We start from the raw sequence: 25,447 nt of genomic DNA, 5'->3' as shown, positions 1-25,447 counted from the left end.
CATCTGTGGTTTTCTGCCTTCTAGTAGGGAAGGGAGGAAATAGGTAATGGGTATCAATCAGAGAATGTCAGTCATACAAAGAGTTACTCACAGTCTCCTGTGGAGGAGTGAAAAACTCTCAAACTAATTGGAATCAGATTACTCAGCTATTCTTCCCTTGCAGAACAAAGTGAATGTGCTGGTAGAACTTATTTGTTTCTCCTTAAGAATAATTAAGATATTCCTGTCCTGTCTGAGAACTGCTCAAAATAAAGCAAAAAAATTGTTTTAGGCAAGAATAAGTGGAAGATTGATGCCTAGGACTACATTAAAAAAGAAGAGGACCAACATGAAACCATTTGCATAAAACTTCCAGAATTGTTCATACTTTCATAAGTTGTAGTTTACTCCTTCTTCCACCTTGGTGAAGACCAGATTCATCTTAGGAAAAACACTACTGTCGCAGATAGAAAAAAGGCTCCAAAAGACTTTTTATATATTCTATAAAATGGACTGTGAGTTTTCCTCTGCTGATTAGCATCTACAGATGATGTCTTCTGAGATCCCACAGTCCTGACTGTCATTCAGTCCCTTCCATGTCTACAGCGAGGAATCTCATAGAACTTTAATGCTGAGATTCTAGGTAAAGCTACAGAATATCTGGTTTGCTGTGGTTTCTCTGTATGATGTGACCCGCAGCTTGGATGATATGACTTGCAGCATGGATATGATCTCAAGGAGATAATGGACTGTCTAACCAACCTGTATCTACAAACTCAGTATGAATAGTAGATTCAAGTATTTTGATAGAGCTGCATTTTTAAGAGGTCCAAAACATCTGTGCTTCTTCCAGTTTTAGAATGCCAGAAAATATCTTGCTGATGCCAGCCAGAAGAACAACAGCTTGTTCCTTCATCCTGAATTGAAGCTTTTTGCCTCAGGAACATGTTCCTGCCAAAAGAAGACTGAAGGACTTTACCCCTTCTAGTGCTGTTACCAATTTAGTCATATGCATCACTGAAAAATCTCAATAGTTGGCCTTCTAGAATTTTGAGATCACTCTGTTCTGCCTCCTTGTCATCTTTTCTGAGGGACCTTAGAAAAGGAGAGCATAGCAAATTTATCATCTTCAAGGCATCATTCTAATTCCAGTGCTCAATAATTTTTGTTCAATATTTTCAAAGTACAAAAAAGGAACAGGACACTGCAACTTGTCAGAGTTGAAACAGACTACTTGCAAAGCCAATTTAGTTTTGGAGAATCATTCAAGAGAGTGCCATTCAGGAGTCTTTTTTCTCTCTCTTGACCTTAAATCACAATATCACTGATACTTACATCCCTGAAATTTGAAGACAAAAACCTTCAGAGCCTTTCAGCCTTTCCTTCATTTCTCCATATTTTAAAACATCAGAGTCTAATTATGATTAGCTACTCTGATTCAGTCATACTTACTTTGCCTTGGGTCACATCCTGGTCAGAGGACAACAAGAAGAAACAGGTATGAGGAGGAATGTCAATATTCTTTAAGAAATACAAATTAAATTGAATACCAAAGCAGATTATCAATACATTTTCTATAGTTCATTTTTCTCTTAGAAAAGGTATGTCTTTTCTGTGTACCGTGAAATCCAAAATAGTATCAAGATGATTCTCAGTGAACAGAAGTTATAGGAAGTTCTAACTTCCCCATGGAAATCTCCGTAATACTCAAGCAAGAAGATGTTTCTACTCAGTTCAGCAGCGATGATGGTGACTTGTATCAGTTTATCATGGTTAGAAACACAGTTCGGGGCACATGCCAGAGATCGGCATCAGGCTACCATTTTCTGGAGTTAAGCAAATAGCAGTGTGCTATGAAAACTATTTCCAAGAATGCTACAGGAACTCATGACCATATATGTCAAAACCACAAAAGCATGACTGAAATTTTGCATCTACTACTCACAACTTCAAACATGGATGGTGGATTTGCTCTCTGTTTTATTTTCTGTTTTGCTTTTTGAGCTAACAGTACTAGTTTTTCTCTTTCCTTCTTCTTCTGTAATGACCAAGATGACTAGAACTATTAGTCAGGAATGAGCAACCATAATCTTGACTACTTCATAGTGAGCCAGACTTTATGTATTTTTCCCTAGGCAGTGAAGAATCCTCCTAATTGCTCATCTAAGACAACTTTTAGGTGAAAAGTCCTTCAGTCTTCCCTTTCCCTACTTCTATTAAAACTTGATACAGGGTGACAGGGATTTTTTCTGTAATCTTCCAAATCTTCCACCTTTCATCTGTTTCTTGTGTGTATTAAAGTGATGGCGTGATGGGTACTCATACTGGAGAAAATTAAAATTGGATGCTCTTAAGATAATTTTATATTCTCTAGGTGAGTACCCACTACTCTGTCAGCCCCCACTACTTTGCCTAGGATTTTTCCAAGCATGGGGAAGTCTTTTCTTCATTTGGAGATGCTAAGTGGATCGAAAAAGAGAGGAAAATGATCAAAACGTTTCAAGTTGATGACTGATTCATTGTTTTTAAACATTTTTTTTTTCCTGCCTGGATATTGCTCTGCTGTTTTCTAACTTGTTTTTTAGTTCTCTTATATTCCCTCAGCTATGACAGTATTCCTGGAGCCAAATGTGAGTGCACTACCTCAAAAAGCCAGCAGTGGGAGCTGGTAAGCAAGTGGGGAAAAATCATCAGAGGATTCTCTGAAGCTTGGGACAAAGGCAGAAAACACATCAGTACTGCACTAGCAGAGCAGCAGGTACCCTCATAGAGAAGATAAAATTACAGGTAAGGAAATAATTTATGTTTCTATTTTGGTCTCGTCCAAATGGCTTATCACTCTCTGTTCAAAATTCCTGGAAAAATAGTGCACTACAAACATATGAAGAAAATAGATCTAAAATATAATGATTTTTTTACTGGGGATAATTGGAAGCTCAGTCTTATCCTTGTCTCTGGAAAAATACATTAAAAGATGAAAATACATTATATCTATTAGCCAATTAAAAACCTTAACATAGTTTTAAAATAAGGCTAGTTTTTTGTTTGTTTGTTTGTTTTTAGAATATTAGACATAGGAAATTGCTTGTTAGAGGTTTCCCTTTCCAATAAGAATAACTGTAGGGTTTCTTTAGGTAAGTGAGGTAGGATTAAGCTGAAAAGGTAAGGACTGTGTTCCCATCTCTGCTTCTTTTACTTTCTCACAGTTGACAGGGTAGTAAGACTCTTTATTATGCTTCTGTTTCCCCATCTGTAAAAAGGAAAGAGGCTACTTTTATCTTCCATTTGAGATGACTAGTTGGAAGAAGTGCTGTAAAAGTGAAGAAAATTACAGTTATTTAATTAATTGTCTTGCAGTCTTTTCTGTTGTGATGCTGCAGTCCCACTATGGAGTTGTGATCACCACAAAAACTACAAGAAGATATTCTTGTCTGAATTTTTACAGTTGTTGCCTGTTACAGAGAGTAAAATAAGGTTTAAGTCTTTTTCACTTAAAACTCTGTTATCTAAAAATGTTCAATTTTTGTCAATTCTATCGTAAACTTCATTTCTCTGCTAAGTCATGGAAGCACTGAGACAGTCTAGGCATCATCCTGCATAATGTGCATTCTAGTGGCATTACCCTTTGGAAGAGAATAATAATGAAGTACACTGGAAAGCCTAATGAATTAGATTTATGCTTGATGTAACTCATATGTCTTCATCAAAGATACACTATGATAATTGTTCCTGTGAGTTGTGTCAATTAGGTTCATTTTGTAAACTATTGAGTTCAGGCAAATATGAATCCAGACCCATATTTATTTGTTTTATAGTATTTAAATGTGCAGAGACTTTATGAAAGCAAAAGGTTACTGAACTTCTGAGCCATGGCTTAATCTTGTAATAGATGTTTCTAATGATCTACAGCATGACATCTAAGTTAAAGGTCTAAAGAAAAATAAAATAAAATAAAAATAATAATCTTTTTGTAGGCATTGTTTACGAAAAAGTAGGCAATCTTTTGATATGCTGTGCACCCCTTTTTGAAAATGATCATTATCAGCATGTCTAAAAACAATACCATATGTCTAAATAAGGAACTAGCTGCTTGAGTTCAGTATTGTCTTTTGAAATGTGTCATCTGTTATTTTATGGTAGTTCCCATAACCTACCAACAGTAGTGATAATTGTAAGTAGAGTTCTCAGAATGCTTCTATCTTTCAAACTTTACACTGTTGTTGTGTTTTTACTTTAAACATATATAGGAAGAACACATTGAGTCTTTCATTTAGAGGAAAACAAATTCTGACTTTATGCCTTTTTTCTGTACCACAGGTCTATCCATGGACTTATTTTCAAAGAGCTTTTCAAATACTGGTTTATCATAATTAAAGGTTGCTGATATACTTGGATGAAATGAGTGTTATCTATCCTTTTTGGTTTTGGTGACAGATCAATGAGTTTTTGGTGACAAATCAATGAGTTTGTTAAATTTGAATATGTTTAAACTTTTTCCCTTGAGATTACTGTTATTGTTTGTTTGTTTTTTTCTTTGAAAACATGCTCTTTTGGTAAAAGAAGTTACTCTGTTTCTAAAATATGTTTTTCCTGTCGTTCTGTACTTTTCCTTGTAAGTTAAAGAAAATTCCGTCAATCCCCATTTTGTTTTCTGTAACTAATTCAGTAACAGTGTAGTACTTGACATGTGTTTGTTTCTTAGGCAAACGTGTAAAACTCTTCAAGTCCGAATGGAGAAGTAGAAAAAGGAGGTTTCTGCTGTGCCTGATGACAATTTTTGATTTTTCCACACACACAAAATATTCTGGCTCCACGTTGGAGCACCACTAGTTGTGATGAATCCTAGTCTTGGTCGGATTCTAAGGAAGGGCCAGACGTTCGTTGAGGAACAAAGAGTCAAACCCTCCAGAAAATGTGTTCCAGCCCTGGTTTATTACTCACAGAGCAGCAGGTGTGTACAAATACAGGTTTACACAGTATTAACAGGAATTGTTGTACCTAACTCTTCATTGTAGTTACTTAGTTTGCTGCAGATGCCCAGGAATCGTGGTTAGTTTGGGCAGCACTTCGGGAGGTTGGTTCAAGAGACTCTGCACTGCGCTGCTAAGCAGCCTTGGTGTGTCAATCAGATGCTTCTGGGAGCCTTTAAAAGTCATTCTTCACTCACTCTCCTTTCGAAGGTAGACCCAATTCATGACCTTAAGTATAGTCACTATTGTAGGAAAGCAGTTGGGTGCTCTGGAGAGGAGAACAGAGCTTAAAAAGGAAGTATGTCTCAGTATATCCGCTTAGGTGTTGTTTATAGTCGTAGCTGAAAGCTCAGCATCCTGTACTGGATTTCTCAAAACTCAGGAAACAGTTGGAAAAAGGGTATTTCCACTATATTCCTAAGGTATGGCAGATGTTGTCTGTTTATCTTAAAACTATGTTTAAGACAGAGGACTCTGCCATTTTCAGAAATGTATGTCATGCTGTCAAATGTTTTTTCCTTTCTATTTTTCTAGTCCCACGTTTAAGATCACTTGGCACATGCTTGGCAGAAATGGAGCAAGTGGAAAGCTCAATTTACATGTGAAAGGTTTCCATACCCTTTTGGTTTTTGCTTATGATTTTTAACACTGATTTTATAGGCCTGCATTCTTCAACACCAAAAATCTGCCACTGAAATCATTAAGAGTAGTGGGTAAACTTGAAATACAGAATTATACCTCAAATAGCATTGTGCGAACTGAGTTTTCAGTATGTTTGTTTCTTCCTTAATGGAAATTCCTAAGCACAAGAATTAGCACAAATATAATTCTGATAAGTCACAGTGTGATAAAAGTATTAAAGAATTAGAAACTTTAGAGTCTGGTTTTATCGAAGGCATCAGTAACTTTTGAATCATTGAACTGTATTGGGAAATGTTCAGTTTAAATAATAAAATGAGCTAGAAATGATAACTAAAGGACAGACCTGAGGATCTTATAGTCTAAATTTCTCTGTTATTGGCTTGGGAAATTGTTTAAACTAACACTTTTCATACTGAAATACCTAAAGTAAAATTAAGGAAAAATTTTACAGCTCTTGAGCCTTATTTTCAGAAGTTAGGTAGGGCCAAAGTTTTATGGGCAGGAATGAAACATTGTAAAGACTTTTGAAAACCTTGTCTATCAGTACATAACCCTCACTGAAGGTAAACGACCCTGTGTAATTATCATTAAATATCCATTTTCAAAACTACTCACAGATCACTCAGATTTTGCCTGCTGTCATTAGCCCAAGTCAAACAGCAGTCTGTGATACTGAAGCAGCAGCCTGTTTCCCAACTTGCAGTTCTCTGCTGCAGGTATTGCATCAAGCACACCCTTGAAATATGTTTGAATGCCTCAAACCTTTCCCAAAACTTTGCAAGGGTTTCTTGTGCACTCAGAAACTTAGTTATCAACCACAGACACCCAAATCCACACCTACTACTATAAAGTGCATATGAATCCTATTACAGAAATGTCCTTAGCAGCTCTTTACTCCAGCTTCTCCACTTTTTTAGAAAATAAATGACAGAATTCTCAAGCTTCAAGGACATTGTGAGCCTGTCTTTGTTAATATTTGCAAAGCACTTTTGAGAATCACAGGTGGAAAGTATTAGAGAAGTACAAAGCAGTCGTATTATATGAACAAACACCTTCCAAGCTTACAAGTTGATCTGTTTCAGTGCATAAACATGCACAAGTGGCAATGCAAACTGTCATTTGCTTTCATAAACCACATATGAATGATAGTGCCTGGCAAACACACTGTACAGATTTTGAAATTCCAGAAGATAGTGCACTTCCATCTGTTGAAAAGATTCATTTGCAGTCTAGACCTTCATTTGCAGAGGACATGAGAGGGAAAAAAGCCATTGACAGATGTTTGTTTCTGGTTATGTGGGCCCTTCTGTTTCTGCATTGTGATACTCGTATTAGGTTTTCAGCACCAAAACAACATTATTTCTCTCATAGAAATGTACGACTGGTATAGCCCTCTTCAACTGCTATTTCCTTCCTTATTAGGAAAGGTTTGCTAAAGAATTACTTTGCTTACCCAGTTTTATTAACTTCATGGTGCTCTGTTGATGCATGGTATGAGAATATAAAAATACAGACAGAAAATGGAAGGAAATGTGATATGTACAAATAAGGGTTGTCTTGGTACAAGATCTCTGGCTGATCTTGGAGGATATCTTGGAGGACAGTAGCAATCCACAGCTAAGCATTTTCATAATGTGTCTTCATAAAGCATTTATCTGAGGGAATCTTACAGTATTCCTTGTATTTAGCTTATCTGAGGTTGTCCATTAAAAAGACTTGTAGAACCCTTCTTACTTTTTAAGAAATCCCTGCATCATTGTTTTTGATAGGCTGTTAAAATTTGGCAGAAGAAAGCTATGGGTGCCAAGGTCTTTTCTTTGTTTCATGAATTTCCACTTAGCTCAGGGTGAGTTATTAATTATTTTTAAATCTTTTCTGTCTTGTGTATCTCAGAAAAAATAATAATAAAAAGATAGCTTTGAAGGTTCTTGAGTATTCTGAGACATTCCGAGATAAGGCTCAGGCTATGACCATATGCACAATCCTATATGCTTGACAGAACAGTTCTAATTTAAGAGAAAAGACCAACATTAAGTTCTTCCTATTTTGTGTATCTATTTATATTCTTTGGTGAACACCTGGTACAGAAGGTCCACCATACCTCTAAATCAAATGTAGAGGGAAGAAACATGGCTTAAAAATTTCCCACAGTCTGCATTTGCATTAATACACGATCCCACTGGCATTATAATAGACTTCTCCCCACCACTCCCTCCACTAAATTCTGTTGTTTACTGTACAAGGGCATCTGTTCAGTGGCAAGTTCCTAACTTTCAAGTACTTGACTTTGCAAACTAAAGAGTGTGTTTTAATACGGATTTTTTGTATGGTCTGTCATAAACATAGAAAAAAATCAAAAGAGCTGCCAGCCAAAAAATTAGTAATGTACCAAGTTGTATTATGAAATATTCCAGCACACACTGATTTCAATATATTGTACATTGTTATCTATTTTCTTCTAACATCATTAAATAGTAATTAAAGTAATTAGATGCCTCATTTGCAAGTATAAACTATTCTGTAGTTTAAAGTATTCTGTAGTTAGCAAATGCATAGTGGTATATTTGTCACACTGAAGAAATAGAAGATATGTATTATTTCTAATCTTGACCCTGTAACTCTGACGCTTGGGTGCATGACAGCAAGAAGAGGTACGTTACTACATAGAGAATATTCACTCAGCCATTCTTTATAGGTTTGATTTTGCTCCCTTCCTCTACTTAAGCGTAAAGAAGTCTTCAGGAAAAGTATCAGACTGGGTTTTGTATGGGAAGCTATTCTGACAGGAGAGAGGAGATGGTCTGCAGTATTCATTGGCTGTGGGGATTTCGCAAGTGAGGGCATTTTTCACCTGTTGTCAGCACCACTCGAATGAAGGCTGTCTAGAAAAATCTTGAGCTCGTAGCTTTTCTAATGGGCTGCCTTTGAGGTCTCTTCATCTCTGGTCCACACTGGGTTACACTGGCAAAAGTGTTCTACCCAAAAGCTGAATCTGTTTAATGAGTAAAAAAAATGTGGAAAACTGCAGTTGTATTTAATTATATATTGTTGTTTTAAAATAGAACAAGTGAGTTCACATACAATTACAGGCAATTTACAGCAGCCACTCACCAATTTAAATTAAAAAGTCTGCAACTGCAGAGTAATTAGGCTTTAATTGCACATTTAGTAGAAGAAAGTGAGGAGAGTCTAATGTGCTGTATTTATGATATAACAACCATGTGAAAAAATATATTAACATAAAGGAAATAATTATGTTCCAAGAATGAACAAATTAATTCAAATCAATACCAAGGATGCTTAAGGTATTATGTCTGTTTCCATTTATATTGTTCAGCAGCAGAAAAGTTAATTTTCATACATATTAATAATTAACTGAAAAATTGATTAGACTTGATTTGTTCCCATTCAGTGTTACTGTTCTCTTAGGATTTTAAAGATTAGAACATACCTCTATCAGTCCCTTTTCTCCTATTAAGACCATTTGCACAATGCCTTGCTTCCTAGCTGCTCAAAATGCACAGTTTTTACTATAGCCAGAATTAAGCATTTCTGAAAATAACATCACTAGATTTCACTGCTTCTTTATGAAATTGCCTTTTCATCTAAGGGGTCCATTCTCTCCTTAATGTGTGTGGATATATAACTTCCATTAATGTTAATGGCTGGTGTGTGCTTGCTTAACAAGTATTACCTTTCTGCATAGAGGCAAATGTGGACCTCTATGCGAGTTCCTCAGAGTTGGTGTGTGTGACCTGTAAGTTAAAAGGAAACAAAAAGACAGCAGGGGGAATAACATAAGTTCAGGCAAGGGAAAGCGGTTAAAAACTCCAATCATGAAATCGTAAAAACTAGGCATGCGCAGCTTGTTTTCCAATATAGTCTGTATAAACATGATGAACTGTGTATATGATTAGACACCCACTATACAGCAAAGTTTTGAACAGCTAACTGAAACTGTTTTTCTTCATATTTCCTGTTTATTCTATGTAACAGTGCATGTTGCTTGTACATGGATTTTTTCACCATGCAGTTGTAGAGCTAGACCAGGGGCAGTTTAGGCCTGCAGTTTATGGTTTCCCTGAGTTTCTTCCTGGCTTCACTAACTGAGGAGAACACATTTGCGCTTGCAAACAACCCTGTAACTGAGCACTCATGTATGTGTGAAAATGCTAGCTCCAGTTTATCACTGTAGCTGATGCATTGAGGTGGGTGAACTGGATATTACAGAAATAATAAATAGACTTTCATGTCACATTTATACCTAGTTTCAAAAGATTTTGATTTGGAAGTCTAACAATATAAAATCACCTTATATACTACTTTGGGCTTCCTTTAATGCATGTGATAAGTTGCAGTGTCATATGGGTAAACGTATGGGTAAATTATCACAGACCATCTCACTTGAATTTTGCCAGAAAATCTGTCACTCAGAAATATTTTCTGCCATTTTGCCACTCTGAGCCATTTTAAATGGTGACCTGCAGGGAAGAAAGTGCTGTCACAAAGATGTTTCTCTTCCTCTACCAGGGTGTGCTGGCCTGATGCGCCAGGCAGCTTGATTCCGCTATACAGTTTGGTTCAGCAGTAGCTAAAGGTTACCTGTGTTGTGAACTCTGAGGGTTAAAAGACCCCCGCATACTTTGCCCTTACTTTATATGACTGGAAAGCTGCCAGCCTCTCTTTTCAAAAGCAAAGGTTTACTCAGTGTGTCTGTAGGCAGAGCGGTTAATTCACATGAGTTACTGAGGCTGTGCTTGTGCAGTTGTGCCTCTGAGGAACCTTTCTCTGGTTCTGCTTTGGTTCTGGCCTACTCCGTGGTGCAGAAATGTAAGATGCTTTGACCCTGTGTGGGCCTCATATGGCCTCTTTGGGAGTCTCACATCATTTGATCAGTCTTCAGTGAGCTTTGCATCAGTTGATTTACCACAGTTTTATATGTCTGTATCAAGTGAAGCTAATAAAAGTCCATCTGCAGATAGGATCAGGAGATGTGTGTTTTACAATATGCAGCACAGTGGCACCTGCGTCCATGAGTAGAATTCCAGCATGTTATAATAACACAACGAATAAATAACAATAAGGTGCTGTGTCAGCCTTTTGAGCTTTGGTGCATGGCATAGAAATATGTTGCCTGACTTTTAAATTAATTCTTCATTATTTTTTCAGGCAATCTTACACTACAGAAGGGGCTACATGAGGCTGTTTCCAACAGCAAGAACAAAATAAAATAAGAGCAGTGTAATAAATAAACCCATGTATCATAAAAATGACAAAGCACAATTTTATTATTGCCTTCTTAAGTGCAATTCCTAGAAACAACTTGGAGAAGGCAAACTAAAGTAATGAACTCCTAGAACAGTTCTTTTAATATTCTGCTCAATGTTCCTGCTCTGACAAGAGCTGACAAGAGCTGTATGCAAATAGTTTTGCTGAGGGCAAAAGAATGTTTCATCATTAAGGAGCATGACCCTTCTCTTTGCGATCAAAATGAAAAACATTTGCCCCTTGATGCCAGAAAGTGTTATTGTGACCGATCCAATGGGTTGTTCCTCAAGAGCTGGGATGGTGTCCCCTGATACAATTTGATATTAAAATGTTACATGATCATTAATTGTATCCACTGACACAGCAGAAATATTCCTTAAAGTTATACTTCTTTGATATGACAGATTTTTTTTCCTTTTCATGTTTAAAAAACAAATCAGACACAGGGAAAGTCCAATTACTGTGAAATACTTTGTCTCCCGCTCTTTCTCTGTGGTCCTTCTGTTCCACTCTTGTTTCATGTTAGCCTGGATGAAACCACTCCAAGTGAACTTCTTGACAGTTATTTTATCCCTGGTGAATAACAGGGTATATCTATCTCATGTTTATGTATGCATGCTTTTTGTCCTGTTTCCTCACTAAGTGATTATTGCTTGCTAAAATGTATTTAGCCCTTAACAGGACATTGCATTTTAAAGTAGCATGCAAAGAAGAGAAGAATATCTCTCCAGTTACAGTTAATATTAAAACTCAATTGCTAACATTTTAAAAACACAGTTGTTAAGATACAGATGTTCTAACACTGAAAAAGATGAACATAATACAGACTGTTTTCTTGAATCCAGCACTTTTAACTTTTGTGGACTGGTAATCTGTGACCTTCAGATTTTTCTTATGAAATTTTTAAGCATGGTCATATTTCAGTTTCTCCTTGTCAGGTCCCATTCCAACAAAGCACTTCAACACACAATCTGAGCTGGGAAGCAACCCCATCTAATACCACTGGGTATTTTTCACTTATTTAAAAACACATGAAAGAGCTTTGCTGGACAGAGATCTTATATTTCAGTCTCAGTTTCCAGTACTTCAAAAGTAGATCCTCTATGTAAAGTTTTGATTTTTTGATTTTCTTTTTCTTTACAGGTAACCCGATAGCTAAAGACAAATCAAGTCAACCTCGAGGCTGATGACATCGGACACATCACACAGGAATTTCATTCCTCCATGCAATCCTTGAAGTGAAATTTTATATTGCTGGGGTATATCCTTCAGAATCAATTGTTTCAGTGAGAACCTGGCTTGTAATCAGCAACAGCCTTGAGATCAAAAATACTGGAAAGTTGTTTTGAACTTCTATGTCACAAAGATTTCAACTGATTGAACTGTGTACACTTGTAAAATTGCACTTGCGGAGGAATTTGCAGCTGTAATCGCAAGAGGTGATATTCAGAAGGTGCAGAAAGGCGGCAATCTTTCAGATTCTCCATTCCAGACTGGTGGCTTTTCATCTTGATGAAGTCAATCTCCAAAATGTTCTGGTTCCTTCTCTCTAAAATGAACCCTGGTCCAGCATTAAGAATGCTGGTGGACTGCACACTACGTTAATTAAATTTCTGTTGCAGAAATTGTCCTCTGGCATGGCGCAGTTCTAGACATTTTTATTTGTATTCTAATCTTGGAGCTCTGAAAGGTACATATTTCAACATCTTGAAGTTACTTTTGTTATAGGAGTGGAAATATATATCCATTGTTAATAATTATTGTTGACAAGTAATAGTTATCTGAATACATCAGTCATATTAGAATGTATAGTCAGTTTGACATGTTTCCCTAAGGCTAATCAACTACTACAGCTCTTTGGCAGTTAAAAAAGTAGTGGTCAAAACTCAATTACCACTTCCATTATAAGGCATTTTATACCTTTAAGATATACATTTCCATTTAGTTTGAAGGAGATTCCATTTAGTTTGAAGGAGATGGGTGTTCCTGCTATGTACTTTACTCTCCTAACCTTTAGTTCTTTGAAATTCATGGTAAGCAGTCAATGACACTATTTTATCCCTTTTTATAAAGGTAGGCAGGGATGTATATGAGTTTTGCAATTCTGAAATTTGACAGTACTCATTCAGATTTTTTTTTGTTAAAAAATAAAATTTCTTGCTTGAGCCCAAGTATTGTTGGATGCTTGTGTAGATGTCTGCTCACTCTGTTTGCTATAAAGGAAAAAGAGCTTAGAGTCATCCAATTCAGATCTTCTGATCCTTGCCAAAATCATTATCTCACAACATTTACTTTTTATTTTCTTTTTCAGTAGCAATTTTTTGAATTTTGTGATGTGCTGTTCCATGAAAAAAAATCCTCAATATTTAAAGGCCTTAAGCATCTATGAGCTTTTTTCTAAGTTATTACAGAATGTGTAATTTTATAGTCCATTTAATGTATATTGTACCATCTGTAATATTGATACAACAGAGAGCTGGCAATTCCTTTTAGTGACACTGCATAAACATGCTGACTGGAGAGGGTGAGAGAATTCTGACTGTTTGCTTTGGTGCTCTGAAATGAAAACCGCACACACTTGATGGTAGTCAAAAATATATAGATGCAAACTTATTTAAATGTCCTGTGTGGTCACCAGACTCTCAGAGAAAGAGGGAAACCCTTTTATCATTACAAGCCATTGACATGGCTAGGTAGTTATAAATTAAGTTCCATGATGGATGAACACCCTGGAGTGCTCTGTCTGTCACAGCATCCCCTGCTATTCCAAAACCATTTCATTACCTCTGCTGTATTATTGCACAGGAGAGCTTAAAATAAATGATCGTTGGGAATAAAATTGAGATGTATATTTTATCATTCTGCCGAGGAATGATCAAAGATGTTGGCAGAGAAAGATATTCCTTTCTGATTAAAATTTAATTAGGATAAACTGTAGCAACAACTAGGTATCTCTGTATTTTAGGATGGAATAATATTGTATGGATTTGTGCTAACAGGTGGGAGAGAAGGTAGCATCTTAAAGAGATTCTTTGTTTGGGACAGTGCAAAGTATAAATGTGCTATTTTGTAAAATCTGAATATGGCCTCTCTTTGGTCAAAAATCTGCATCATGCTTCTCAATATTTGTTTTTTTATTTCTTTGTTCTTAAACCAATACTGAAAAAACTGTATTATATCGAGTGTAACACATGCATATCAATAAGTGAAAATAAATGGATTTTCAAATATACTGAATAGATTATCTGCAGTAGATTAATGTTGTGAATATTCATAACAAGTGAATAAAATTGTGATATAAAATGGAGTCCCCTGTATGGATGTGTGCTTTGAAGATTTATATTCTATTTGCCCATGGAACAAAGGATTTTTCTTCAATGAGCAAGAATCATAAGGGTTATAATAATTTTGTATTTCTGCAGTAGAACTGGGAATATCTTTGACCGTTTTGAGAGGTTCTTTTCCAAAAAAGAGAAAATGACTTTTAGCACAGTTGTTCTAGCACTGTCTTGGGAAATTCTGGTGGCCATATTGTTGTTTTCAGATGAGGCTGAAAAAAATGTTGCTTTTCTTCACAGAATGGGAATCCTGAAAAAATCTATTTTAGATCTTTTCACTGACAACAGAACATTGTAGACATTTCTGAAATGGTAACATTTCAGTTTAATTTGTTGAATTTCTATCCGGGAGCAAGCTGGGAACCATCGTTCAGCTTTCCATAGTGCCCCTTTTACTGCTGTCTTTGAAAATGGAGTACAGGTGACTAGATCAGCTACAGACATTCATGTTGTAGGCATGGGGAGATGAATCCTGCCTCAGCTGCTTCTTTATTCCTTATATGCTTGTTCCCAGATCTTTTGATGTACCCAGCTTCCCCTGATTACAAAGATGATCACACATTATGATCAGAGGGAAATCACGTTACCTTTTGAAACCACTAATCTTCAAGAACTCTGAATCACAGGAGAAAACAGGGTCCCAGTCTGCAGTTCTGCATGGCAGTGCATCGATAGGGAAAGAAAACTCACTGTTTTGTTCAGATCCTCCAAAATGAGATGTACTGGATCAGTTCAATGAAGCAAGAAGGAAATCCAATGTGAGTCTTAATGAAATTTCCTAACCAGATCGAATAAATATAAAATAGAGCTTAAAAATCTTTCAAGCCTAATCTTAGTTGTATCTGGCTTGTTGGTCATGGTAAGTAAGAGCTAAACTCTGAAATAGTGCTCCTACTGATACCATTGTTACAACCTTTAAATCCGTCTATTCCAGTATTCTGGCTACTCCAGCTCTGCTTGAGAATGGTACTGTTGTAGCATTTCAGCACTTCTCACAAGCAAATGCAGCTCTGTTCCATATAGTATCTATATGCTTTAAAACTGGAGACAGAATGCATCAGATAGGTTTGTTGTAAAACTAAAGACCTACTAGGAAGTTGTTATTTTGTCAGAATTCATAAAAATATATGCAGGTTTTTTGTTTTGCTTTTGTTTTGTTTTTGTTTTGTTTTGTTTTTGTTTTTTTGCTGGTAATGATGATACTTCTGGCATTTATAGTTATCCAGGTAACATGCAGTTATCTCTAACAACAAAATGGAAAGATGTGATTGGAATCCTTTTCTCTTAATTTACTGCTCTTCCTTCATGCCTGGAATTTTGATACATCTGTTGTTAACCAAGATGCTGGCAAGGGAAGGGAGCCCAGTTTTTATTTGTAATAGAAGGGTTGCCTTAATCTCTAGTTTCTTCTTGCCGAAAAATAAATAGCTCTGTATCAAACATGTCACAACTGAACAATCTGATGGCATTAAATGGTTACTCGTGATTTCAGTGGTATTAAATGGCATAATGAATATTACTTAATCTCTCTATTAGTCTTTACAAGGCAGTTCTTATCCTGGGATAAGTATTTTTCTGTTTATTCTTTTATAGCCTTAGAAAACATTCCCAAATTGCATCCTTGATATTGTTTGTATAAGATGTCACAAAACTTTCTGCTAATGCTTTATCATTCCAAATATTTTAGCAGCAATATCCTCCTTGGCTGTTTGTTATGCATCTTCTGTGTTTACCTGAGCTGTTTATGTGTGATAAAAGGTGGTATATTGTTGCATTTCCCACAACATTGTTTTGATGCCAGTGTTGCCAACATCTCCAAATGCAAAGCAAACTTAAGACTGTCTAGCAAGTGAGCCATTTATGATGACAACTGGAAAGTACTGGAATATGGAACAACTCTGTTCTTTTTTCTCAAAGTGCTGTTAATGGGGTGCCAGGCTTGCAAAAGCTAGGGCCGACGTAGGACTGTAGTATGGTGTCTTCAGCAGAGATGCAGGTTTTGGGGACGTGGCACCTGCATGGGACTGCTGGGATACAATTAATACTCCACAGAAATCCAGGACTGGGCTCCATGTGATGATCACAGCAGGTCCTGGGACCTATTCTCTAGGAATAGTGGTGGAAAGGTCTGTCTCATGTGTCTCTGGGATTTCCTCCAAAGCCAGGTGGCAGAAACAGCAAGGTGCCTTAATGATTTTGCAAGGAAAGTCCTGAAGGAGCAAGATCACTAAAGTACACGTGCCTGTCACTATTCAGGTTAATGGTTAAATAACCTTCCTTTTATTTCCAGTTCCTCCTTGCTATCACACAGACAATGCTATGTGGTAATGTAGGGAGAAGTGAAATCCAGTTATTCCTTGATAATAGATTTTCTTGATTAAATATCACTATCAGATCAATATTAGCCATGACTGAAGGACTTGAAAATAGCTAAAAGCCAGTTTATTGCCTGATAAACAAACTTCAAGAAAGAGTTTGTGTAATAGAAATATTATTGCCTATATGTAACCCTAACTATAAAAGTTCTATATTAGATCTGTAAATTATGTTTATAGCCATAACTATAAAATTCTATTTAAGCCCAATGTACAAGCAATGCCTTTTTTTTTTCCCTACAGCATTGAGGCACCTCAAAGTCTCTGTAGTCTGTGATTGCCTATGCTGTTGCAACTGGGAAAACAGTTAGCTGGGAAAACCAGATGTAAAAATACTGATGTCGCTTGCTTTACTGAGACATCTTTACTGAATAAGATAAGCAGGTGAAGTTGCACTCTACTCGAATATCAGTGTATCAGTTGAATCTCTTGATGTTTTTCTCCTTACTGGTAAAGGAAACATGACAAAAACTGAAAAACTGAAATGATATTATTCAGCCTTATGTCCTAGTATTTAGATCTCATAACCAGAACTCCCACAATGTATAGTTGTTGTTTTAGTCACTATGTCTTCATATAAAGGATTTTTCCCCTGTTTCTCTCTTTAATTCTGGGTGCCTTGCCAATGTTTGGGTGTAGAGAATACAACCAACCCTTCATATTACTGAGTTTTAAATGCTTTACCTTTTTTGTTCCTTTTATTTTTCTTTGGTCATTTTCTCTTGAGCTGGATCCAGTTAGTTCCTACCAAACTTCAGTAGTAATGAGAAAAAATAAGCTTCTTTTGTAAATAGTGGCCCAGAACTGAATACAAACTCTCTGTAGTACTTCTTGGACAGCAGATGAAGAGAGAGATGATGTGTCTCTATCATTAGCTCTTAAAATGGTTTCCCGTTCACACTATTCTGTCTGAACAGAAGCATTTTTTCCTAACTATAAATGGTCTGTGTTTCAATATGCTCTGTGATCATAAAGCTGATGGAATGGTCCTCTCTGTATGGCAGATTATCTCAGCAGAATTTACAAATGGAAGATGATGATTTTGCTAATGTCCATGGGCAGGTAGACAGAATTTGGTCCCAGATGCTCTGCCTAATGTTCATGGCAAAAGCGACTCAAAAACAATGCCTCCATATGCCGTAATTGCTCAAATTATTTCTCAGGCATATTCCCTTGTCATCCCTCATACGCAGAACTCATTAGATTCCTAGTGGGAGAACATATGGAGAGGAGAGATGATGGAAAACATTGTAAAACAGATTGTATGTTTAAATTTATATTATAAAAGACCTCTGTACACAGGCAAACTTGGTGGAGAAAGTTCAAACTCTTTTGTCCCACTTTATAAGAAAATTATGGAGCATTTATGGAGCTGTGGTCTCACTGCGGGGAAAGATACTTAAAGATGATGGGTGAAATCCTGGCCTTAGGAATATTATTGGGAGTTTTGCTTCTAATTTGATGGTGACTTGCCTTTCCCACATTATTTGTCCAAATAGTTAGTTAAAACATAGCTATGTAAGTTCTTTTCACTAATAAGCATGACCAGAAGTCAAAGCTCCATCCCTGCAGATCTGTTGGTGGGATCAGGCCTTTGGTTATGTGTTTGTAAATTCAGTGTCAAAACAATGACTATTAGGGCTGCCTTATGGTTTGTTGTTTCACAAAAACTTATAAAATTCCTTTCATCCAGCTCAGCTGAATGATGGATTGGGATTCACATCCAGTGCACAGATCTATATTTTTCAATGACTACAGAATATTAATGATTAATTATTTACCCTTTCTTATAGTTCTCCATAAGAAAAAGAAGATAAGCCGACACGTATTCAAAATATTATATGCTCTAGGTTCTGATGCTTTTTAAATTACACTTATGATTCTTTCCTGTTTTATGTTAAACTTTTTCTGTTCTTATTCTTGGCTCCATACTGAACATAAAGCTGGTTTCAGCAGGGGTGCACCTGGGATACTATAAAAGGTACCAAAGGTGAAGGTTGGCAGTAGCAAAAGTTATCCAGCGGATGGGTGGGAGATGGATAGACTCGTGTCTGGGAACACTGTGACTTTACCCCTCTGATTGGTGAAATATGGTCTGTCACCTGGAGAAACCCTTCTACAGATGCCATTGTTGCCCAGCTCCTAAAGCAAAAATATTGTCAAGAGATCTCTTAGCTCATGGAACTGAATACATGGAAATGAATACTGGAAGGACACAGAGAGCAGTGGAGAGGGAGTGGGCATCTCTCACAGTGGGATTTCTACAGGCCTTAAAAATGTTGGATACTTCCTCAGGACATTTGCCTTTGATCCACAGGATCATTGCCTTTCCAAAAGGAGACAGAGGATGGCTGTTTAGGCAGCATTTGCAGTAGAATGGGGTGTGCATGTGTGTGTGTGTTCTGGCAAATATCCCTGTCTACAGCCAACATTTGGTGTCATGGCTTGAGAGGAAGGGTCCAAAAAATTCAGAACTGACCCTCCTCCATTACTGTTGAAATTGAGCTGTGTTGTTATACTTATTCTTCTCCTAAGTTAGGATTGCACTGTATGCTGCTGGCAAGCAGCACCATTTGCTCTGCACCTTTCAGAACAGAATAGTTGCTCTGACAAGCCTCGTCAGGAAGCAATACATGCGTTACTATATGTGCTCTCATCTTATACTGACATGCCTGATTATTCTATAGGCTTTTTCTGACAGTTGCAGGGTAAATAGCTATTATTAGATGAAAGTTTAACATTTATTATTTTGCACCAGCACAAACAATGCACTTTGCGGCTTCTGATTTGTTCATCCTATTACATTTTATTCATTTGTGCTATGTATGTGTTAGCCTGTCAGCTGCTAGTGGCACCTCTTAAAATCATGTCATCATCTGGTGACTTTTTAGTCACTGCAGGAAAATATTGTTTGGGTTGTAAACCTTTCATTAGCATGTTGTGGTTTTCCATTCCATCAGTACCAGGGTTAGGAGCTAGATGATGAATTAGGAAAATAGCCTTCAAGATGTACTGATTTAATTACTCTCAGGCAAGCAGCTAAACCTTGCTCAGTGAAGGAAGTTTCAGCTCATGTGCATAAGATTGTGGCCCCTCAGTCCTAATATTCTTTGATTCAAATTTGATTATATGGAAATTTGTGCACTAGTAATATTAATATAAAAGATTAATAGCTACTTGAAAAATGGGTCCTTAAGTACTGATGTATGCAATGATTTCTGAAATTCAGGACTTTACTTAATGTTCCTGATGATTTGGTTAGGAAAGTAGCAGCTATTTTCCCCATTTTTATGTCTTTGGAAGGATATATAGGTACACCAGAAGACTGGGAGCTAAACAGATGATTTAACTGGACTTGAGTTAACGATGGTTAAAAGTGTTTACTGTCCAGGTCCATAAAGCTTGGATCCTATCTCACATTTTGTTAAAACATCTAACATAATCATGTTAAGCTGATTAAAGGCATTTAACAAGTTTGAAAGAAAACACAAAGGAAATAAAAGGCAGTTTGTGCTTGGGTTAGCTCTACTGTTGGTAGTGAAGTTATTCTGTAGGTGAATCTGTTCTTAAGCATTTTAGCTATATAATTCAAAAAATTAAGCTGCAGTTCATTTGATCACCTAGATGAAAGGGTATATGAAACAGCATGAACTCAGATAACAGCAAAATGAAGGTGACAAAAAAATTTTGAATCTTCTTTTCAGTTTTGCCAGATACAGGATTGCTGTGCTGAGATTGAGAATTATATGGCCTTTGGCCCCACCTCCAGGAGAACAACATGTGAAATCCCGTCCTGCTCTTACTTCTACCATAAAACACATAGCAAAGGCAATTTATGAGAGGTATTTGGATTAAAGTTTTTCCTGTGCAAAGCCCCAGTGCAAGAGTCTAGTACTTTTCTGTGCTCCTTAAATCCTGAAAATAGAGATTTCTTAGAACCTCACTGGTGACTTAGGCTTCTTATGAACTTTTGCTCAGGTTTAAATTTTATACTTACTGCCTGTACCAGCCATTCCCAAGGCTTTGTTGTTGGCTCAAACTCCTTACAGCAAGTTGTTGTTCACTATGGTCAAAAACGTACTTTGTATACACTGTCTTTACATTTGATATATTTGATCACCTGCAGCAATTCCAGAATGGCTTTACCTCTTTTGTTCCAAACTTGAAGATTATTAAAATATCCTGCATAGTCATAAACTCAGTCAGTTCATTCACAGTAAAGAGCTCTGATGCCTTCAGCTACTTTTTACCAGTCAGAGAATTGTCAAGGTGACCCTTCATGCTGTTTCAATTGCATAGTCTTGCCATTATTTAACTATTAGAATGATGGAAAACTTGCACTTTGCTATTTGAGTGGCAACGTTTCCAGAGAGGGGGACCTGAAAGAATGAGCATACGAGGGGCTATAATTAATGTGTCACATTAAGGAGTTAAGGATAAGCAGCCAAAGAAAGACTAAACCTGGTGGAGCAAAGCAGCTGCAGTCTAGTCCTGAAAACTAAAAATCCATTTGCAATGCTTTCTGGAATCTCAGTATCTCCTAGCAGTGACAAATCATTAATGATAGCTCATTTTTCCTGCACTGTGTCTATACCATCCATCATTATTGAAATGTACAGGAAAATGTAGCCTCTGGAATGCTATTAAAATTCCTCTCAAAATTAAATATTGGTGAGGTTGTAATAGGCAGTTAATGCCACACTGTATTTTTGCCTTCTATTTAAAAAAGTGAACCAATTTCTATTTATTTAAAAATGTTTACATATTTATATCTATACAAAGAGAAAGGGAGAGTTAGAGAACACTGAACATCTGAAACCTCTTTTTTGTGTACAAACAATGAGTGTAAAAAATGTTCTAAGCCACAAAAGTCCCCTAAGAATGGACATACTAGACTAGAATCAGTGATAATCCATGTGGTTTAATCTTATCTGGCCTACCCAGGACACACCCACAGTGAGGCTAAAGCAAATAGGACCATTTGTACATGACTCTATAATTCGGTTGAGGTATGTCTTCCTGGTAGGGCAAGGAATTTTGTATGGTGATAAGGCAACATGAAGCAGTCATAGATGGAAGCAGAAATCTAACCCATCCTTTTATGGGGTGAGAGGTGAAAAAAAGGAAATAATCCTCTTAGGTAAAATGCAAGTTTAAGAAAATTGTTCATTTTTTTAAAGCAAACTGAAAAGAAAACCAAGGGTTGTTAGTGTACTTTCTCAGTAGGTAGTCATTTGTCTTCTAGGGAATGCTTTCACTATAATTTTGAGTTTGCTTACTACCATGTTAAAACATAATTATTTCATGACTGTATGATTAAACGCATTCAGTCTGCACGAAGCTGGAATTGTGTTGACAGCAAGCAAAATCATTAGAAAGACGTGGCTGTTGGAAAACCTTTTGTCTTTACAATACTATAGGAGGAGTGTGAACCTCACAGATTGTGAAAGCTGTGTAAAAAGCAGAACAGAGAAAGGTTCCTTTCTCTATCAGTGGTTAGGTGATTTATATACATGACTCTCATTAACATTAATGGGAGTTATCTGCCTCATTTTTTATGAGCCTGATGTGAAGTTAATGGCAGTCTTCCCATTGTCTCTAGTGGGCTGTGGATCAAGCACTAAGTGCACAAATGAGTTTGTTTGAAATATTGGTGCTTGTAGGCTTAGAATTTCAATATTTCATTCACATTTACAACAAAAAATGCTGCGTGAATGCCTAAGAGTACTTAACGAGTGTGAGCTAAGGAGTTTAATATTGCAGAGTGTGCTGATCTGTGTGCACTTTGGGGCACCCACACAGCAGCAGAGATGCCTGAGCTAACATGAGTATGAGAAGTAATCTGCCCAGCAGCATGAGCTGATTTACTTTTCAGAGAGCTGAGCACAATAGGTGTAATGGGGTCTGTGATTGGGACTACATGACAGGAGAGATGCTCTGCCATGCTATGCTCTACGCCCATCAATAATATGGTACTATGCAACCCTGCTTTTTGGAAATCTACCTTCGGATCTGCCTCTGTGCTGTGCTCACCTCTGTCTTTTTTTGTAATAGAGAAATCATGTTTTCTTTGCAATAATCCTTTCATCAGCTACTTACACTTTGCAGTTTTAACTAAGCTAGACTGTCCCTAAACTATTCCTGATATTTCTGGCAGAGTTGGAAGGACTTCTATTGAAGTTCTTTACTATGAGCTAATCATTACAGGGAGAGATGCCTGGCTTTGCCATCTGTAAGGAATATTTGTGGCCCTGCAAAGTAGCCTGGCTGCAGATTGTGAACTCTTCTCATGGTGACTCACATTCATATTTAAGTATTCCCAGGGATGCCAGGTTTATCCTTATCATGATGCCACATTGGTGTATGTATGCAAAACTGGCCTCTGGAACAGCTTGTGTTTCAAAGCTAAGCTTCTGGTAGTGTTACAGAAAGCTTTAAGTCCCAAGGTGTGTGAGGGCTTTAAGACCCAAGATGTTTCTCCTCTGCCAGATAAGGCTGCTGCTGTTCCTATTTCCAGGTCCAGGTCCAGCCAGTAGCAAGGTTGAACATGCATTTTGAAGATGCAAATACACATGCTCTACAAACACGGCCAGCCACACAGACAAGAGACCAGTGCTTTTACCAGCATCTACACAAACACACACATAATCATGAACAATGCTGACTGTCCAACTCTTTTCTCCTCTCTGGCTGATCAGGATGGAAGGTTATTAGTGGGTCATATACACACCTTCACTCTCCCAATTTCCAGGCACTCCCACATCTGCAGGTCCCTTGAATACTATTGTGGACTTTAAGTCTGTCGGCTATCCATGCTTGGACGCCGGGCCCCTTACCCAGTCACCAGCTCTGACCTCAGGTCATTCCTGATGTAGGTCTCCTCCTACTCACTGACTAACCCAGCTTGATTGAAGTTTGCCAGTGAATCACCTACACCCACACAGAACAGAGAGCAAACTCACACAGAAAATTGCTAGAAATAGAGTTTAAGAAGAAGAGAGGACAGGCAGTGGTGAACAGCACAAGTATACTGACCAGCAGTCAGCTTACGTACCACCAGCCCTTTTTTTTCCCCTTCCACTCCAATTTTCCAATGCTTGTTCCTCCCTGATCCACTTTAATCTCTCCCTTTTCTTGCCTTTTTCCTTCCCCCAAATATTCCATAAATTTCACACATTCCTTCAATTCTCTTAAAACATCTTTTAAAAAGCTTTACATGGTTCCGTAGCTCTCCTGAAATAACCCATACCATGATTGCTCTTTCCCATGTTTATCTTATTTCCCCTTACTCTTCTGTTACAAAGTTCTGTATCTGTTCTGTGTGTCTAATGTATTACTTTACCATCTCTTGTCTTTATGTGCTGGATAATCGTTAATCAGATATCCTCACAAACCATATATTCTTACATTCCAGATATCCTTACAGATAGGTGTACTTAGACTGAATGATGGCTGAAATGAATTCAGTTTTGCACCCCCACCCTGCCATCCTTGTGAAAAGTCCCATCTCTTCATTGTAATATGTACAATTTGATAATGTGGGGAGAACACTTCTTTAAAAGTAAAGACTGGATTCTTCTTTTCCTTTCCAGACATTTTGAGATCAGATGGGCCAGACATTCTGTCAAGAAGCCGAAGTAAAAAGCTGAGGTTGAAGTCTTCACAGAGATAGTACAAAAAAGTTGCTGAGCATTTTCTCTGCAGGGCCTGGGAAGAGCAGGAGCATGGAAAACTGGACAGGCTAATGGAGCAATGGCCTACAGGAAGGCAATGGACTGGAGCATATAGAAGAGCTGATCTGGACATCATCCAGCACACCTGTGCACTTACACATCCTTGTGCAGGACTTGGCTTTTGCTCACTTCAAAGACAGTCTCAACGCTAGTGATAATTTGTCTACATGGTCAGCTTCATATGCCTTACCTTCTTCCAGGCCCACCTGTGGAAGGCTAAGTATTCACAAGCTATAGTGCTAGCCCGCAACTGTACTGTCTGACTGCCCAGGAGCGGCGGTCCTTCACCATGCCAGAACAAAGTCAAGCCTGTTCGTGTAAACCAGCCTTTGCACTGTGTTCTGGAGACGCAGCTAAGGGTCAGGTACAGCCAACACGCGGTTACTACCACACCTGTAGCAGCGCCTCTCCCTTCCTGTACTGGGAGGACAAACAAGCCAACTGAAACGGGTGGGTGGCTTTACACTGAAATGGACTGAATGTACTTATATAGCCAGCTGCAGCTGAAAGGTGCTATAAAATGCTGTTAATTTCCACCTCACCTTGAGATTTTGTTACAGCCATTCTATCCGTACCACATCATAAAATGCCAGCTTTCACAGATGGATTGGATTTTCTCTGGCTCTGGGTTCTTCAGAGAGTTTCAAAATATAAGGAAAGAGAATCAGTGAAGGTGCTGCACAGTGTGGGTAATCCATCAGTTAGGGTACAAGCGAGTACCCAGATATGTGCTTTACTGGCTGCATTCACATATTTTAGGGCAGGCACAGCTTAAACAACTACAGGAGGAATAGGACAAAAATACTGCCTGCTTATTCAGCTCTGGCATGGCTCCACACTGTGGAAAAAAAAAAAAAAAAGGTAGGTGCAGAGAAGAAAACAGAGGTCCTTTTACCTTTAGAGAATTTTTAAATGTTATTTACAGGTTGTGCTTTAGTTTTAATTTGCACTTTGTTTTTTTTCCTTCTGTTTATCTTTTTAGATTAAAACTGTTTGACAATTTAAAAAACACTTTTACATCTCGTTAGCAATCAGCAGGTAGGACTGCTGTGCTCTGGAATTTTTTATTGTATGCATTTGTGAGTTTAATAAAGTTCTGCTTTTATATTAAGCATTTGTTGTCTGCTTAACTGTTAGGAAAT

General features: G+C 37.4%; 1 protein-coding gene across 1 annotated transcript in view; it reads left to right on the top strand.

The window, feature by feature from the left end:
* The window catches only part of FAM19A2 (family with sequence similarity 19 member A2, C-C motif chemokine like), a 53,495-nt gene extending 40,699 nt beyond the window's left edge, over nucleotides 1-12,796 (top strand). The window contains exons 4-5 of the mRNA XM_026074202.1: nucleotides 4,682-4,930; nucleotides 12,003-12,796. Of these exons, the coding sequence (XP_025929987.1) occupies nucleotides 4,682-4,693 (12 nt within the window). The 3' untranslated portion in view covers nucleotides 4,694-4,930; nucleotides 12,003-12,796. The remainder of the gene's footprint in view (nucleotides 1-4,681; nucleotides 4,931-12,002) is intronic.
* Nucleotides 12,797-25,447: the final 12,651 nt, after the last annotated feature.

Source organism: Apteryx rowi, unplaced genomic scaffold (genome assembly GCF_003343035.1).
Source record: "Apteryx rowi isolate R43461 unplaced genomic scaffold, aptRow1 scaffold_380, whole genome shotgun sequence".
Classification (NCBI taxonomy): Eukaryota; Metazoa; Chordata; class Aves; order Apterygiformes; family Apterygidae; genus Apteryx; species Apteryx rowi.
Note: the sequence above shows the minus strand (reverse complement) of the source record. Positions and strands in the feature narration are given on the sequence as shown.